The 18,720-nt window shown below is 43.6% G+C and overlaps 2 protein-coding genes across 2 annotated transcripts in view; both read right to left on the reverse strand.

The window, feature by feature from the left end:
• Positions 1 to 631: 631 nt before the first annotated feature.
• On the reverse strand, positions 632 to 8,271 carry bmp3 (bone morphogenetic protein 3). The gene is made up of 3 exons (XM_020105081.2): positions 7,416 to 8,271; positions 5,243 to 6,168; positions 632 to 3,192 (listed from the first exon to the last, which is right to left on the reverse strand). The coding sequence occupies exons 1-3, from the start codon at positions 7,690 to 7,692 to the stop codon at positions 3,001 to 3,003; spliced, it is 1,395 nt and encodes a 464-aa protein (XP_019960640.1). The 5' UTR covers positions 7,693 to 8,271; the 3' UTR covers positions 632 to 3,000.
• A 3,848-nt stretch (positions 8,272 to 12,119) lies between these two features.
• cfap299 (cilia and flagella associated protein 299) overlaps positions 12,120 to 18,720 on the reverse strand; it is a 61,318-nt gene continuing 54,717 nt past the window's right edge. Inside the window, exons 5-6 of the mRNA XM_069523333.1 lie at positions 14,970 to 15,099; positions 12,120 to 12,503 (exon numbers count right to left, since the gene is read on the reverse strand). Of these exons, the coding sequence (XP_069379434.1) occupies positions 12,411 to 12,503; positions 14,970 to 15,099 (223 nt within the window). The 3' untranslated portion in view covers positions 12,120 to 12,410. The remainder of the gene's footprint in view (positions 12,504 to 14,969; positions 15,100 to 18,720) is intronic.

Consider the following 18,720-nt stretch of genomic DNA (forward strand, 5'->3'; position numbering starts at 1 on the left):
GTGTTGACAGTAGGAAATCTTCGGACGAGCTGTGGCCTTATAAAAAGAACTGATTTCTGGACACAGCTGTGTTTCTGTTTTTCGTGAATCAAATCTGACGTCTGGTTCAGGTTTGTTCTGTCGACTGAACTGAAACATCCGTCATGTTTCCGTCAGATCGAGAATCTGTGACTGAACCTGACTTTAAATGAAGTTTCACGAAAACAGAAACGTTAACCCAAGCTGTTTGAAGCCTCGGCGTTTGTTTAGAAATCCTGTTTGCTGAATATTTGTATTTTTATGTTCAGATGTGTTCAGGTCTCTTAGCATCGCGGTTGAAATCTCAAAAAAACAACATTTAAAAAAAATGGAACATTGGTAAAATGCATAAGTTTCTATAATTTTATAAGCAAATCTGAGGCTGTTCCCACACAAATGCTGCGTTAGCTGAGTACTACAGTACGAAATACACGATGTACATTTCTGTAAATATTGACCTTTTTGTGCGTAAGTGAAAGAAATGTTGGTTTTGTAAGATATGAGAATGAAACGGGAATAAACTTTGAATATTTTGTTTCTGTGTTTTTTGTTTTGTGCCTCTTTCCTCTCGAACCTTCGCTCACGAGATTTTAGAAACACACAACATACTGTGTTCACTATTGCATACTTTTATTCATTTCTTTGAATGCTTTGTGAGGAGGGTCGGAGCTCAGAGGGGAGGGGGGAGGGGGGGCCCTTTAAACAGTTCACCACACCTTCACATCAGCAGTGACTAACGTCCGTCACAGACGTAAAGAGCATCAACATGTCAGGGCTCCGGGCTCCGTTTCCCAGACCACACCTCCACAAGATATGCAACATACAGAAAATAAATAGATGCATGTTAAAGGTCATTTCCATATACAAATATATTTTATGAAGCTTATTGTACAAGCATTTTTTAACCTACAGTAAAACATTTACAAGTTGGGGTTGAACAGTGAAGTAGAAAAACCTCTTATGAACTGCTGGTGTACTCGAACTGAACATGTGCGCGTCTTTGAAACCTGCACGTCCAAGTTTAGACCCCAAAACAACTCGTCACGACCGCACTGTTGCACGGTCACGACCAGAAGGGGGCGCCTCTTTCAACGGCATGCATTACTAAAACCTGTATTGGCACAAAGGTGAGGAAGCACAAGAAAGTGTCAGTACAAAATATATAAAGTTAAACAATCTGCCCTTAGCTATTGACACAAAATAAATGTCTCTGAAATACCAAAATAGTGAATTATTTGAAATACATAATAGAATAAATTCCACTGACGATCATCGAGAATAAGATGTTGGAGACGACGTGTTCTGTACCATAAAAAAAAAAATCTCCTTTGACTTCGGTTCCTCTGAGCGAAGATGAACCAAATGTTTGAAAAGCAGAAATCCACAGTTCAGAAGACTCTTCTGCTCCTCAGAGACACGACGGAGCGTCATCACCGGAGAGAGCTATATACAACGACACTGTACAAGTGTATAGAGAACGTGAACGCTGCGATATTCTAGTTTCAATTAGCTCTGAATAAATATTTGGTTCGTTGAACTCGTGTCGACCGCTCGCTCACCTGAGCCTGCTGTTCAAAGTTAATGTGACTCGCCCGATGTCAAATGTATGTTACACCACGTTACATAATAATATTAAAGGCTCATGTGACCCAGCTCTCACTGATCATTCATTATGTGACGTCATGTTTCCTACATTTGGTTTTGACTCATCTTGGGAGAACGTGGTGGAAACTTGAGGCTCGATCCAACATGAGCCTTTGAGAAGTCGAGGCACTTTTAAAATATAAAGGGTTTAAACCAAAAATGACGAGCTGAAGGCAAAACTGATTCCAGACCAGCGCTGAATATTTGTTTGATATAAACACGTTTCCAGAGGCATTCTGGGAGTTTACAATAGCTTTTTCTTAATGAACGTCATTCTACGCTGTAAAGACGACAAACAGTTTTAAACATTATCATCAAACAATGTCGAAAATAAAAAGAAGAGAAGAAGGTTTGCTAAGTCTCGTGACTCATTTGATTTGTTTCTGAACGAAGTTTGATTCCACGCACGTGTCGTCGACGTGGTTTGACTCTTGTATTAAAACACAAAGAGATGAAGTCGTTTCTTCTTTTTTAAATGTTTATAAATCTAATAACGCTTCAACATTTTCTCGGCAAATCAATGGAATTAAGGTTCTCCTCAAAAAAACGTGTTAATGAAGAACCGCCAATGAGACGCAGCTCACTCCTTCCAATATAATAAACTCTTATAACGTGGGTTCTGTACAGAGGGAGCAGTGGTCGGAACACGTGTGAGGCTTCCTGCCGTCTACATCACAACTCTGGCTTTGGAATCTAATATATCTCTCTATAGCAGCCAAGCCAATAATTATACAATAACTTCTCATATAGTGAATAACACAGTGATAGTACAGACACGGACGCATAGAAACGAAAACCATGCAAGTGCGAGCAGAGGGGACTTTGTGTTAATGACCAGAGTCGAGCTGTGGAAAGAGAAAGAGGAGCGTGACCTCCGCCCTGACCTCCGCCCTCGTCAGGTGTCATTTCTCCTCGAGAGCGATTTTTCTTTCAGTTCGTGCCTCGTTCTGCGTTTTTCATATCTTGAAAGTGAGTTTGTGATTCGACCTGCTCTCGATGAAGCCGGCGGGATGAACAGTGGTGCGATGGGAGCGTGGAGATTTGGACCTTCACCTTCCGGGTTGTCTTCCTCGAGGAGGAACTCACGCGGTCCGCTCCTTCCCGTGAACGGACCCGTCTCCTCTTCACCTGGAACAACAGGCAGCGCTCTCCTCCAGTGCAAAAGGGAAGTTGTGTTCAGTGGGTGTTTGTGAGCGAGTGAGTGAGACTGAAGAAACGGGAGGAGAGAGTTTCGCTTGGCTGCAAGTGTTGATGGTTTTTTTCTTTTGTGTGGAACGTAAGTTTGACGTGAACAAGCTTTGAAGGAACAAGAGATTTAAAAAAAAATAAAATAAAGAACTATCTACAGGCGCAGGAGTCTACAGTCATGTTGGGGTAGACCTTCAGCACCACGTTCTTGTCCTCGTCGAAGAACAGGATGCTGAGGGAAGACATCTTCTCCGGGACGCAGCACGGCTCAGGGATGCCCGGGACCACACCCACTGCCCGCACTATGCTCTGGATGGTGGCGTGGTTCGACGGTTTCAGAGCCTAAAGCAAAAACACAACAGGGATTAAATATATCTCGTTCTGTTTCCATGTGTCTGTCGGCAGGATTATGTAAAAACTACAGGATGTGACGAGGGTCAGGAGAGAAACCACCACATGTTGGTGCGGATCAAGATCAGGGGGCGGGTCCAGGTTTTCTCTTTCTCTAACATTTTGATGGAAATTCAGAATCAATTTTAAAAAGTTGCAAAGTTACAGAAAGAGAAAAACAATCTTGGTCCTGTCCCTTTAATCCAATCAGCTCCTTCGTTCATTCCAGAACTCTTCCACAAAGTTTCAGGAGGAATCAAGAGTTAATAACCAGCTTTAATAAAAAAGTTTTATAAAATCCCACTAATGGAGCCGATCGCTTGTTTTCCTGAGATACTGATCAGTGAGTCACTTCAATCATCATTTTTCATTAAGGTGAAGGTTTAAAACATGTTCTTTTCATGATCCCTCGTTCCTCTCGCTATCACTCAAGTTCATCTCCTCGATCACAGAGAGGAAGAAACTATTATCAGCTGAAACGTTCATCGTTGACATCTGTCATCGTTTAAAGCTCCTGGTTCTGGTTTGAAGGACTCTGTTGTCGTGCACGCACACGTTCAGTTTTCCTGTGAAATGACGGAGATGCTTCTGGTCTAAGTGTCCGACCTTGTATGACGTCGCGGTCGTGATGCGTTTCACAACTCTCACAGTTCATTTGTGTTCAGAAGCATCAGGCAGATGTTTCCCTCACAGTTCCCACACGTGTTTATCACCTCGTCAGTTCGTGTCTCCAATAAGTGACGGGACTCTTCCCACGCGACGCGATAACCTGCAGGCAGAGCCGCTTTTAACAGCAGCTATTTAGCCGCATCTGAGGCTTTGACCTGACAAAGGAGCAGGAACATCACAGGATCTCAGCTCGGACTGACTGAGCGGCAAACCCTTCAGGAGGGGGAGGCGGGTTTCACCTCAGGCCCCCGGGCTCGACTTCTGGGACTAATTACATCCAGCTACAAAGGCCGGTGACTCCGAGGTAATGAATTAAGTGGATGGAAACCCAGGCATTCCGGCCATGTTTAAAATACCTGTGATGTTATCTTGTCACCAGGGGGCCGCGAGCTGCGAGAGGAGACGCTCAACATCGAGTTTCTTTGTTTCTCTCGCTTCTTTACACAAGTTCTGCAAAACGTGTTAAAGTGAGTGACGGCATCTGAGGAGGAAGTTTGAAGAAAGTTTTTTCCGTCGAGGTCACTGCTGGTTTCCCCTCGACTGAGGTTAGAAACCTTTATTGATTTTGTGATGTTGAGGTCGACCACCTGCTCCTCAGGAAGTTGTATATCTGACTGTTCTTCACGTTTTGGTACAAACCCACTCAGATTACATCGTCTGGGGTTTGACCAGTGTGAGACGCGGCTCGTCTTGGACTAATATTATGTTTTATTAAATTTAACTCGGGTGCATACCTCCAAAGATCTTAATTCCTCGGAAGATAAAAGCACGAAGAAGAACGTGCACTTCTACCGCTGTGTGGAGTTTACGTTGGCAGAGGAAGCTGGAAACAGATGGCAAACGTTTCTGTCAGTTTCTTTGACATTATCATCTATAATACGAAGCAGGCGTCGCGGACTTCTGAAGTAAATGTTTCCCGAATCAACATAATACAGAACAGTACGAGCGGCAGTAAACACGGGACTGATGGATGGCTCAACATGGACGGTTCTGTTTTACATAATGCGCACCATCACCACAACCGCACGAAAAGAAAAAGGACAAAATCAAATCAGGAGTTTTAGTCGAAAAGCTCCAACGATCTACAATCGTTTGACCTCGAAGAAACGAAGATCAGCCACGAAATAAAATTTAGAGGCAAGACAAAGTCAAATGATTCAGAAATCACAAGAACAAACTATACTGGCTGAACATCAGATGAAATAATCATAATTTAGTGTTAAATTAAGGCTCTGGCTGTTTTCTCGTTATCTTACAAACCCTAAGATTTGTCTCGAAACCTCTTGTGGCATCGATAATCTCTGCAGTTGTGATGTACAGCACTGACTCTCACCTTCGGCATGGGGAACTGGCAGGACCCTGAGCAGTAGTAGGCGTCAAACGACTTTGGTGATATTATCCATTCGCTCCATCCAATGTCAGCGAAGTCCACTTTCAGGTACCTGCGTGCGCAGTTCCTCGGCTCGTTCCACTGCTTCTTTCGCGCCTTTTTAATCGTCTGCTCGTCGAACTGCAGCAGGGGCATCTTGTGCCGCTGATTCTTGCGCGTCTTTTTCCGTGGCCGACGGGCCTGCTTGTTTTCAAAAGGCTCGTACGGACTAGTCTCGTCCCACCCGGTCGTCTCGTACGGATACTCGGGACCGGGGAGTTCATTGTTTTGCAGCGGGAGCAGAACGTTCACCGAGCGCTTGTGTCTGGGCCGGGGCTGTTCTTGTTCGGTGTGGTTTCGCTCCAGGAGGCCCAGTTTATGGGAGCCTTGTGAGATGGGGCCCTCCCCCGCCACTGGATGGTGTCTCTGCAGGGTGGCTACAACACTTTCAGGTTCTGAAATGGCCGAGTCGTTGGCGTAGACCAGGATGTAGGGTGAGCGGTCCGACAGGAGCTTCTTCCACGGCTGGGGCCCTTGCGAGGCCACGTCGATTCCGATGAGCAGCTCGTCGTGATGCTTGGCCTGGTTGACCACACGGGTTATGTCCTTCCACTGCCAGGATATGAAGTCCCTGTAGAGGGTGGACACGTTGATTCGAAACTGTCCGAGAGTCCTCATGTTGTTATCCACGGAGGCGAAGCTCCAGATGACCATGTGGATGTGGCTGTGTCTGCGGGGCCCGTGGCGGCCGCAGCTTTTGGTCCTGGAGCAGCCGTGGGTGCCGTTCTGAAGGTCGCGGATGTAATAATGAAGAGTGGCCGACAGAACATCTTCTGACTTGGTGAGAGAGGTGAGGTTGAAAATCTGCAGCTGCTTCTTGTTTATGGTCCCTGTGCATTAAATGAAGACAACAAACAACCATTACTTCTCCTGCGGTTATATAACATGTACAGTTGAACAGATTCATTGATTTCTTACAGCAAAACATGTACGATACATATACAAACATGTTTCTATTAACTCCACTTGTCATTATGTAAGTCTAAGAATTGTTCCATTGAAGAGAAAGAGGTTTTTGTTTTGTTTGTGAAATGAAGATGAAAATGAAGATGATGAAAAATGGACAATCCACAAGTTTATCAGCTTCATTTTTTTATAAAATATATATTTGGGACTTCTGAAGATCATAGTTTCAGTAAAAATGCGGAACATCCAAAGTAACTGGGACGATATTTCAGAAAAGACAATTTGTAATATTAAATAAATCTCAAGATATCTCTAAACCTGCCCAAATAAAACCAGCACGGCTACAAACCATCAGGGATGAGTGAAAAACACATCTTTGAATGTTGGTAATTTTGGTGAACTGACTCTTTAAGTGCTGTGATATACATCTACCAGACGACAGGAGGCAGTATAGTCCAATAATCTTCGACCCCGCCAGTGGAGACCGGTCGTTTTAAACAGTGTCGGTGTCCAAGTGATAATGACACAGCGCAGCTTCTCAGTAATTCACAGTTTTTCTATTAGTTCCTGTAGAAAACTCTTGTAAAAGCTGTTCGGGCGCAGCAGCAGCTCGGTGCTGTGGCGGAGCTGCGCTGCTGGGACACAGTGAGACCGAGCAGCTGCCAGATGTGGCTCCAGGGAAAAAAACCCGTCTAGACTATCTGACAGTAAAATCTCAAGGCGTGAAAAACAATTGTGTCCGCAAACGATGTTGTGTTACACTCGGAGATCTGGTGAGGAATCTGTGTTTCTGGCGCAGGGAGGAGGGCAACAGGTTGATTCCACGACTGGATCAACAGGTGGATTTCAGTTTCAGCTGCGCGTAATGGCACATTTGTTGTTTTTACTTTTTTTTTTTTTTTTTTTTAAACCTAAATCAGGATCGTACACTTGTTCTTAATGGAATGCATCGATCATTTTAAAATTTGGCCAAATTGCGCACACGCTCCAAGAAAAAACAAAGCTCGGTGCACTTGAAATATGCGGATAACATTTCCCTCTGACAGAGGCAGACAGAGAAGTTAGCAGATCAGATTAAACTTCAAATATTAATTCATTAAGACGTATGTATTCCCTCTCTAGACTGGCAGAACTCCGTGTTGTAATCATGCGTAAAAGTTTGGATACGTACCCCAGTGCGCTTTAAAGCTGCGGACAGTGTTGCCGTCCTTGAAGGGAAATCCAGCCCGGTTGTACTTCGCGTAAAGCATCTGCATGTGTTCCGTCATTGTATCCTGTAAAAGCAGGTCCTGCTCTTCCTTTGCGTGATGCTTTTTATCCTCCGAATGCGTAAAATCCACCTTTCGCCTCTCTGGGATAGTGTCAGTCTTCAGCATCGCGCAGTATCCAACGCACAGATAACTCCATCCGTAAAGCAGCACGACCACAAACCGAGAGTAGAGAGCCATGCTTGAGCGAGAGCGACGGTAACGACGGGGAAAACGACAGTTGTGGAAGAGCTAGCGCGTTTCCAGAAATGGTCCCTATCTCCAAAAAGACAAACCATCACCTGAGGAACGGTCCTCTGTGAGAACGTGGTACCATCACCTCTGACACCAGTCCCAGCGAGGAGGGGGTGAAGGGAGGTGCGCGGGAGAGAGAGAGAGAGAGTGGCAGCGTTATCCAGGCTGCGTTCGATAAAGTTGCAGATGTGAACGCGCAGTGGATGATAAAAGTCCCGCAGCGCAGATGTGGGAGAAGTGAGCTGCAGAAACAGCGACGCTCTTGGTTTTGTAGACGAGCTCTGTGCAGAGTTCGGGACCAGCAGTCAACCGTGCCCCCGTCTCAGCTTTCATTGAAGGTAAAGCATGTTGTGCTTGGTATTATAGGGCTTGTGGGACCAGCTGGGTATTCCTCTCCCCCCTCTCTCTCTCTCTCTCTTTCACACGCACACACACATGCACACGCACACACACGCTCAGAGGGAGAGAGAGAGAGAGAGAGGGAGGAGAGTTTCCTGTTCAAGATACTTTTACGCACATTCAGCCTGGGGACAAATCATCTTATCACGACCTGGATGAGTCCGTAGTTCACTTATCTGGAGACTGATGTTCTTCAACCTTGTTTGAGTATTTAATTAAAGGACATTCCACCGATGTACTGAAGTGATTTCAGCATCTAAACTGTTGTGGCGGAACAGCCCCCTCCGTGCGTAATTTCTACTCCGCAGAGCTGTGCGTCTGGGCCGCGCTGCTGAATGAAGCGGCTTATTGTCGGCATTAAAGGCTCTCTCCTCTATTTAGTTCTGTTCAATGGAGTTAAGCACACACATCCTGTACCATCGCGGTCCGATCCGGATGCTGTACTGTCTCCCCACCACCAGCAGACCCCCACCCCGAAAACAGCCCATACAGGCGGGGTTTAAACACCCCACCCTGCCGACTTCCACCCCCCGCCACCGGGCTTCTCTTTCAGGGGCGCTCGGGAGGAAATGATTAGGACATTTCCTCGCCCTTGGACATCTGATGGCAATAATATTAGCATGACATGTCCGTCATAGCAGTCAACACATGGACGGATTTAACCCCTTCAACTGGGGGGGGGGGGGGCAGGACAGCATCAGTGTAAACAACAGCACAGCAGTAGCAGAATGACGTCAGCTGGAGGCATAATAATCATCTGAATAATCAATCAATCAATCAATCAGTGAACTTTTCTTTCCACCTGTTGCTCATGAGGAAGAAATACGAGTTGAACTTTTTTCATATTTAACTCAATTGAAAAAAAGTGAATTGAAGAAAGCAGGAGAGATGGTTCAGGATTGTATGAGAGCGAACATCACACTTAATGAAAACATGATGCGATATCACTTACAGATATTTAATGAAACACAAAAGTAAAATCAAAAAGTGACTTTTTGAATTAAAGAAAGTTTATCTGCTGAAAATTGATCTGGTGTGAGTTTAACACGAGGCCGTGACATCTTGAAGATGTGCACAAATCCTGCCGGAGATAAAATAACTTTACGAAACACTACGATGAGACTCTAACATCATTTAACACATTCTACATTAAACACACCTACAGATTCTGAATGTGCTGAGTCTGTGGCTACATTTACACAGAGTCACGGTACATTTGTTCAAATTATTCTTTCAGGTCATGTTTCTCACACATTAAACATTTTTCTGCATCACGTTCGGTTTGAAGACTTTTTTTGTTGACGTCCATTTAAAGCGCAAATGTTCTGAAATACTGTCAAACACTTAAAGATGCCACAGCATTGAAACCTGAATAAATAACTCTCCTACCGTCAAGGGCCCAGTTTAGTCTGAATCCACCTCTTAGCCTCATGTTGTGTATATTAGCGGCAAGTCCGGCCTCACACTAATAAAAACCACGCTCCAGTTTAAACACTGACAGCTTAAGAGCGTAGTAAAAGAAATGAAGAGTAAATGAGCTTTTATTGTGAAATCATTACAGTTTACAGACACATGATCTGTCTGGGTGAGGTTTGCTCGTCCATAGAGGTGAGGCACATAAAAAAAAGTGGCCTGTGAATTTTATTTTAACGGTCGGTGTTTGGAAAGGCTGATGCGGAGCTTCCACCAGGACACGTGAAAGAGCTGAGGCCTCTAAACTTAAACAGGCAGGGACGAGGTTGAGATTTTTCAGTGGCCACCCGGCCAGTTTGAGTCTTTATTTCAGACGAACAAAAAAAAAACAAAGCAGGGTAGATAGTGAGATAATGGGGCGGACGGATCATTGGTTGGGACAGTCCTCGCCTTGAGGAAATGAGATTCCCAACATAATCCTTCCCTCAGATTTGAATGTGCCTCTAATCCTGGTTGGTCCAGTTTGTTTTGTTGGGGGGTGAAGACGAACCAGTTTTATCCATTTTATCACAAAGAGCACAACATACATTTAAAATGTACAAGTCAATTTTAAAGTCTTCAACTTTTCAACCCTCGGTCATGTTTCTTTTGTCTACTTCAAATGGTTCTTCATCGTCATCCAAATCTAGAGCTCATATCTTCTTTAAAAAACAAAAAGCAGAAACCCTCTAACTAAGAAAAGACAAAACCAGACCCCTCGTTCCTCAACCTCTCACAGACCCAGAACCCGGATCCCCCGTGTCACTGCACATATTGTTTCAATGAGGTTAACGGGGTCCGATTCAGTGAAAACAGACAAACAGATGCAGCCTGTGGACGGAGGCTCTGGTATCTGTGTGGCTCAGAGACATTAGGGGTTTGGGTTCAAATCAACTCATTTGTTTAAACCCTGTCACTTTCAGAATTCAAGTCCAGCAAGAGAAACAAGAGGGCGAATTAATATTGTCTGTCTCCGTTTCACACGCAGATCCAGTAAAACATCTCTCTGATAGATGCTGGATTCACAAAACATAACAAACCATTTGAAAAGAGAAGATCCACACACCTACAGCTCCTGTTACAGGATTTAGTTGCCAGTGACATTTCGAGCTCAAGCTTCTTCCTCAGACTTGTTCAGACTAAAGTTTTGAGGGAGTAGCTCTTCAGTTTGGGAAATATATCTGTTGTTGAGGGTTCGATGAAAAAGAAAATATCAACACCACTCTGCCGTTGGTTAATATTCAGATTTAAACAGAAGACAGTTCGTTTAGTTGTTTTTTCGGCAGAGAAGAAATCGGACTTAACAACCTGTAAATCTTTTGTATGAATTAAATTTAAAAGACATTGAGTGTTACTTTGTGAACGTGAGGTAAAGCTTGTAACTTTTGGAGAAGCTAGATGTTTCAGCTCGTTTCCAGGATTTATGCTAAGCTAAGATGCTGTATTTTCATATCTGCAGACGAGAGTGTTTCTGGGTCGATGACGAGTTTGGTTTGGACAAAAATGTTCGTATGATAATCGGGATCGGGTCAGTCACGTGGGCTGGGCTGATTTTGACATCAATCAGGGTAACACAAGCTCTGTGCAGCTTACGTTAAACCCAGAATGCATTGCGTTCAGGTCCGGCTTGGACAGGAAAATGCTAATTCTCTGAAAACAAACGAGCTAATTTCTCCAAATATTGTCAAAACTATCATTTTAAAGATTCTTATATTTTCATTTAAAGGTGATTTTGTTTGTTATTTCAAGAAACCAAAGACTTTATTGAACATTTATATTTTCATTAAACAGTGTCACTAAATAAAAAGCTGGTGTATGTGTGTTATGACCTGAGGAGAACCTGAGCGCAGGATGAAAAAAATATTTCCACTTTTCCCATAAAGTGGAAACTGTACTTGGTCAGGACACATAAATGTCCCCACACCTCAGGTCCACCTGCAGTTTCTTTGTGACTTAATGGACAAAGTGTTTTGGCGAATATACAGAAAAATAATTAACAAACAGATAACTGGAGTCCTGTCATTTGTTAGATAATTGTACTCCTGGTGGAACGGATGTTTAAAAAAAAACAATAAAATACAGAAATTAAAGTGAATCAGCAGCTAAACCTCTTCAGCACTTCAATCATTTCTAAAGAAGCCGTGGTCTCCCACTGAAAACTGTCACAGCGAATGACTAATATGTAAATGATAAAGCACTTTGATGTCCTGTAACGTGTGCCTTGCATCTGGGAACATGCGGAATGCTTTAAGCCCATTACCCATTCTTCCAGTCCAATTGGAGCTACCGCAGCCTGGGGGAGGACATAAAAGCAACCCCCATCATCTTTCAAAGCTCTTACGCCTTTAATTTGTTTAGACAAACAGCCCAAAACATGCCAGGCCAAACCAAGGAAGGAGCCCGGGGTCCCTGAGCAGGTTCCTGGCCCCTGACTAAGGGAATGTCAAACAAACTGAGCCAAACCTGGTTTGCACTAATATCGTCTTGGTGAAAGACAAATAGTGGATTTGATTTGGGGGGGGGGGAGCCTAATGAGACCACAGTGTCTCAGAATCTGAATATAGATTCAACATCTCAAGTTATTTGCAAGAAAACATTCAAGTAGTCACACCAGTCCGCCCACTTCTTCCTCTGGGAATCCTCCATTTAAAGTCACTTTTTACTGCAGCACCTCCACCCAGATGGCATGCATGATATGAGAGGAACAGTTTGTAAATGATGGTGCGACTACAGCAACTCAGTCAAATTAGAGGCTTCCAGTGTTCTCCAATATGTGCCATATGTATGGACGTGTCGGCAGCATCCTCTGAAGCTCAGACCGTTCTGATGTTGTGGTCGTAGATGACGACATGGATGTAGAGGTCCGACGGTAGGAATGTCCTGTTGGAGTCTTCACCAGGTCCAGACTGGAACCCAGCACAGAGGCAGAGCAGTTAGTGTCAGTGTAAATCACTTGTTTTGACGTGTTTATTCACCAGTGTGGCTGCATACATGCATTTTAATGACACGTCTAACTTGGACTGATCTCATGAAGGAACAGGAAGTAAAGTCCTTTCTGTCATTTCGCTCAGACTCACATTTTTCAGGCCATTTGGATGAAAACTTTGCATTTTCTAGTAACATTAGCTTCATTGTCAGCCTGAACACACGTGAGGTTTGTAAAAGCAGCATTAAGTAAATTTAGACAATGACAGGGCAGCGTGTCTCCGTCTCACAGTCATTTAAAAAAGTGCTTCTCACGTTGTTCAACAAGTTCACATGTTCTGCACTTAAAGACCAAATGCTTCTCTGGACTGCAGGTTGTGACCATTGTGCAGACAACTACTATAATTGTAACTGGACCTATGGGATCCATCAATACACCTGCTTTACTTCAACGAGGACGTTTGCAATGAGTGCAGTTATTAGTTGTACGAGAAGAAAAGGCTTTCATCAAAGTTTGGTACAATATTTCCACCTTGAGCTACCGGCTGCCGGGATATTACTCTTTATAGCCTGCGCTGCCTGTCCAGCAGCTAAATATTAGCAAGTAGCTGTTTATATCTAGCAGCTAGTAGCTCAAGGTGGAAGTGTTGAAACCACTGTGAATAAAGATGCCTGACACGTCTTCACTTCATGTCGGATGAACTATTTAAAAATGACAGTAAAACTTATTTAACGTGCGAACATTTAGGAGGCCTATACTGAAGCCAGCCACCAGGGGGCGATCAGGGCTCTGGCTTCACTTTGGGGAGCTGTCATGTGGTCCATCTATATTTACAGTCTGCGGTTGGAACGATGACACTTTTTCCTTTACACAGAACGATTTGACGTTGATATAAAATGATCTCTTAGCTTAGATAGAGAAAACCACACATCTCTGACACATGCATTTGTAATAGGAAGATGAAAGGGGAAGCCAGATGCAGCTCAATTTGACAGTGTTAATTTTGCAAGATGTTCAGTGTAACGCTGAATGTCCAAACTGACACTGCCCCACCACTAAGATGAGAAGCCTCTGCCAGCTGGTAGCATTTATTTAAGGCTAAGTGTGTCAAAAGCTTCCAGTGGGCGTGGATCCATAGGCAGCCATTACACTCAATTTACACTTTTACCTCAAACGCACTTGTGGGAGTCCTAATAAGTGAGGCCTTCTTCCTCTGCGAGTTCAAACGAGCATCAATAAAAATAGACCAATAAAAAAAATGACCTCATAGACAAAAAATGAAAATGGCTGGGTAAACTAAATGATAAGGGTTTTTCACCCAAGTAGTCCTCTCTCTGCTTCTAACGTCCGCGATTCTGCCTTTGCTTGGATTAAATCGAGCCATTGTCGTAAATAAAATATGACAACCCCCTCCACCCCCCAACCCACTTTTTGGCGAGGACAGAAGAAGCGGTCGTGGTACGACAAAGGCAGAAAAACAAACAAACCACCCAAAATGAGTTGATGGGAGCCTTGATTCTGGAAGGTTCTTCTGTGGCCACATGAGCAGCTCGTGAGCTCACGGTGGGTTAAAAGCCGGATGGTTCTGTGCTCTCAATGCCGAGCCAACGTGGGCTGAGCCGAGCTGAGCTGGGTTCTGGGGCGGTTTGCTGTGTCTGGCTTCCTATGCCTCCTCTTGTGTTTTTAATAGACAGCCTGGTCGGGGCGGTGCTCGACCGCAGCTAGAACACTGCGCTGCCATTTTGGCGATTGGCCTCAAAAACGCAGTCCCCACAGCTCCGTCGGCAATTTCAAAATAGTTCAGCCCCAGAAAACTACTTCCCTACCCCCCAGCGAAGAGGGAAACTGGAGAGAAAAAAAAACAGTCTGTCAGCCGTCATTCTTCCAGGGGCCCTGTCAGACTCACAGCGTGGAGGAAGCACCTGTCCCGACCCCTTGATCCTCCATTCTTTGTGCAGGTGGAAAGCAAATATCTTTCCCTCCCACTAATTTCTTTCTCTCTCTGCTTCTCCCTGCAACTGCTTCTCCTGCAGAGCAGGACTCTGATATCTGGGGTCAATTAGGACTCACTAAAAAGTAGATAATTCTTGAAGTTGGCAGAGAGAAAACTAACTATTTTAAGTGTTTCAGCGTTTTTTTTTTTTGTAGTCGACGGTTAAATGTGAGGAGAAGCTGAGAGCACGGAAAGGAACAGAAGGTCTCAGGCAATATCAAACAAACAGGATGTTGTGGGCACATGGCAAGTTAGTCACCTGAGTTCATATTAAAGTTCAAAGTTATTCCTGGAGGATTCGAAAAGAGTTCTTTTGTTTTTTGCCCTGTAGCTGCTCTGCTTCCCTGGGACAGTTTTACTGCTGTGCAACAGGTGAGCTGATTAATTAGCAGGACCATTTGTCACCCTGGGGCTGAAAAACAACAAGAACAGGAGCAGCAACAGCAAACCTACCGAGGGGTCCACATTCAGGATCTTTTTGTCCCTCTTATTCCTGAAGAGAAGACCGATGGGGTCTTCATAAAGAACCTCAAAGTTGGGGCTGGAGTTGGACGTGGACACCTGCGTCTCCCAGTTGTAGTAGCTGAAGAAAGAAAGATAACGGCATTAATTAAGGGACTGAGGTGAAGCCATTTTTGAAGCTTTAAACAAGCTTTCAAACCGTGAGACCTCCTTCAGGGACCATAGCTGTATGTGAGGAAACACTTAGAAAGATTTAATTCAGACATGTGTGATGCATTGGCTGCGTTTCCCAGACATTTGGTTTATTTTTGGTTTCGGGCCCCACGCAGACATTGCTTAAGAGAGACACATTTGAAACCCTTTTATTTCAATGAAAGGATGCAACCCATAGAATTCAGGCATCGTGGGGGAGTGCTGCGGTGTGGTTGTACTTTTTTGTTGTCGAATAAAAAGTGTTGAAAATAGGTCGGCTTCAGATGAGGTTCTATGTGAACCAAGAAAACCGATGTATATTGCACCTTACTGTCTGTTCCTCTTGCCCTCTGTGGTGGTGCATACACAGACTTTATATAAAGATCGACAACGTAACAGCTCGCCAATAAAGACGCCTCTAGATTGCGCCCCGGTGGCTGGCCGCAGCATAAACCTCACCTCCTGCATATTGGCCGATGGGACATCCACTAAAATAAAAAGCCAAAATACACGGCAAATGAATTTTACAGACTTTCTATTAAGCTTGGGTTAATAATCATGTCCTTGTCGCAACAGGGCAGCGTTCCTATCTGGGACATTTTGTCTTAATTTATGATGTGTCGTCTTTATTCAGAATCTATGGAGAGTTCTTTAGGATTCACTGGGTAAATATATATTTTTTATATTTTCCCAGTCGTAAACAGAAAAGTGACTTCATAAGGTTTTAATTTTTTTTGGATTTCAAATCGGACTGAATGACATTTGATCTGCATATAGAATGATAGAGGCTCCACCAAATGTTTTGAATGTAATGACACTTATTGAAATACTAAGGGAAAAGAATATATTTTAAAAACATGGAAATAACATGTGGTATTCTGTTTTTTTTTTTTAAACAATCCCACATAGCATGAGGCTTTAAATCAACACACGAGCACCACATTGAGGTCGCGACTTTGCGTGTTTCACGGAGGAAAGAAAACTTTGCGGATTGCAGAGAGTTACGCAGCCGTCGTTATCGCATCAATATTCCACAGCAGGTTACAGGAGACCTTTGCTTTGCAGAGCAGAGAGGAAAGGCAACCTGCAGAGTTACGTGTCTTCAGCCAGAGACGGAGAAGGTACAAGTCTGTTTCTAATTTGATCTTGAGGGCGCTGTGTGTTGGAGTTCACCAAACCAAGCATTAAAGTAAAGCTGTGGCTAATAAGCAACTGAAACCAAAGAAAGGCTTGAATTCCAAAATAAATGGCTGATTAATTTACAGCATCCGATTGGATTCCTGCTCTCCTGTTATTTTTGATAAAGCAGAGAAATAGTGTCAGAGGTTTTAACCGAGTCAAAAACAATCAAGACAATATTAAGTGTTTTAATTTGAGGGTGTGATTTATCAACGTGTCACTTCACAGTTGGGTTTTGTAAATTGTTGCCAAGTCACTGATCAAATGCAGAAAGGAAGCAGCGTGTGGAAAAAAAAAAAAAAGATCCGTATCAGTTTGACATTCCCGAGCCATAAAATTGGCAGATCCTCCTTTTGTGTTGATGTGAAATACAATGAGGCTGTTTGGGAATTGAAAACATCTCATGGTGTTGAATGGTGCATTGTTCCTGTGTTCAGGTTGGATTCAGCTGAGACGAGCCAGGCACGAAAATAAGAAACCAAAGACACGATTCTCGAAAAAGGTTTAACTTTGAGCAAAAATACAAAATCTATATGAACGAGGTCGGATTCAGCTTCACTGCTCCGTCTGTTTTCAATTCATCAGGTCGAACAACTTGTTAATTTATTATTCTAAAACCTGATTTATTTCTACGACGGTCCGACCAACAAATGATCAATAACACGACTGTGGAAACAGATTTGAACGTTGCTATAGCAACTTATAAGTAATACATAACCCTTGTGTTTTATAAATCTTTACTGCCAAGACAGCCCTGTCCATTTCCAGAGGTTCTCATCATTAGCTGTTCACATCACTAGTAACACAACTCCACATGTCACACACTGAGGCACTGAAGGTTGCTTTCACGGGCCCCGGTTATTCCCCAGCAGCCATTTGTGGTCCAAGAACAAAGTTGGACCTCAGGGAGAAGGCTCAGTGTAAATTTTGGAAGAGTGTCGGGGGTTTAAATGGACTGAAGCTGCAGCAGCAGGTTGTAAATATGAGAGCGTAACGCAATGGAGTGGTTCCAACATTCTGCAGATAATATGCCACTCGCTGTGCAGTTCTACTGGAGCCAACAGATGATGAACAGCAGATATAAAGAACTAATGAGCCACACTGTGAAACACATCTAGAAATGTACATTTACAGTGTGAGACCTGTGCAAACTTTTGTGTGTTCGGTCTCATCAAGGTGTTTTCTGCTGGATAATCTCAAGTGGCTCATGAAACCTGTTTGCAAATCACCATTTGCGTTTGGATCACGGAAATATCACAGCAACACATAAAGGATGCCTCCTACAAACACACAAGCAGACATATAGCTAAAGAAATATGAAAACGTATCCATGTGGCTTTTCCAAAGCTCAGAGAACCCTGCTACGAAAATTTAAGAAATGCAAATACATATTTTTTGCAGAATGGCCCGTTTTTGAATAGCTGTGAAAAGAGCCAGCTGTTCCAGCCAATAACAAGAGCTACTGATTTTACTGCTGGCTGCTTGGTTTTTCCTGGATTGGTCACTTGTCATTTTCTCAAAGACAGCTATTCAGAGTAATGAGAGAGGATCTAGATCCATGTCAGCCTCTGGAGACCTGCACCAACACTGAATATGCTGACACAGACCCAGGCTCAACTCCTGGGAGAAATATTTTACCTATTTATGGACCATATTTCAAGATAACAAATACTGACTCAAGAGCTGAGCAGAGACATTGAAGATACAGTTACATAATGAAAATGTGATGAATGAGATTGCTGTGAAAAAGAAGTGAAGAAGAAGTGGTGGAACTATGTAAAACAAGTGTGAAATGATACAACACTTTGCATTCAGACCTATTTTATTTTATAAACGTCCTCTTTGGGCCTCGATTGAGACTTTCAGTGACAGTTAAAGTCAAAGTAATTTGACATCTAACGTGGACATGTCTCTAATGACCTGACTTGGACTGGTCTGGACTGACTTTGTCTCGAATGACTTGGACATTGTGTTGAATGACTTAAAAATTCACTTGAGCCTTTGACTCGAAACCGGATTCTGACTTATTTCAAATTAGTTGTAACCTGGTTTGAACTTTCACTTGGGTCTTGTTTTATCTGCACCAGAGTTTGTAAGATAAACTTCACCCCGGCCAAAAATAACCAAAGACCCCTGACAACCCCACCACTGCATCCAGCAGGTGAGAGATAAAGTAGGTGGTTGAGCTGTAGAGGCTCGATGAAGTCCTGGGGTCTCAAACGCACCGTTTGGGATGTGCACACTCAGCAGTTGCCGTAACAACTAAGTGAGGTTCAGGTCTGTAAACACGTGAGCTGTGGATGAACGATGAAAAGATGATGACACACAAGTTTTGCATTATTACGCTGTTACACACTTTCTACCTGTGAAC

This window comes from Paralichthys olivaceus, chromosome 4 (genome assembly GCF_024713975.1).
Source record: "Paralichthys olivaceus isolate ysfri-2021 chromosome 4, ASM2471397v2, whole genome shotgun sequence".
Lineage (NCBI taxonomy): Eukaryota > Metazoa > Chordata > Actinopteri > Pleuronectiformes > Paralichthyidae > Paralichthys > Paralichthys olivaceus.

What these genes read in the sequence shown, in the direction of transcription:
- bmp3 (XM_020105081.2), bottom strand. Translation starts at nt 7,692, where the DNA reads ATGGCTCTCTACTCTCGGTTTGTGGTCGTGCTGCTTTACGGATGGAGT. An exon ending in CAGCTTTAAAGCGCACTGGG is followed by an intron (nt 6,169 to 7,415) that starts GTACGTATCCAA and finishes TTTAATGCACAG; the next exon opens with GGACCATAAACAAGAAGCAG. An exon ending in GCCAGTTCCCCATGCCGAAG is followed by an intron (nt 3,193 to 5,242) that starts GTGAGAGTCAGT and finishes TTTTTGCTTTAG; the next exon opens with GCTCTGAAACCGTCGAACCA.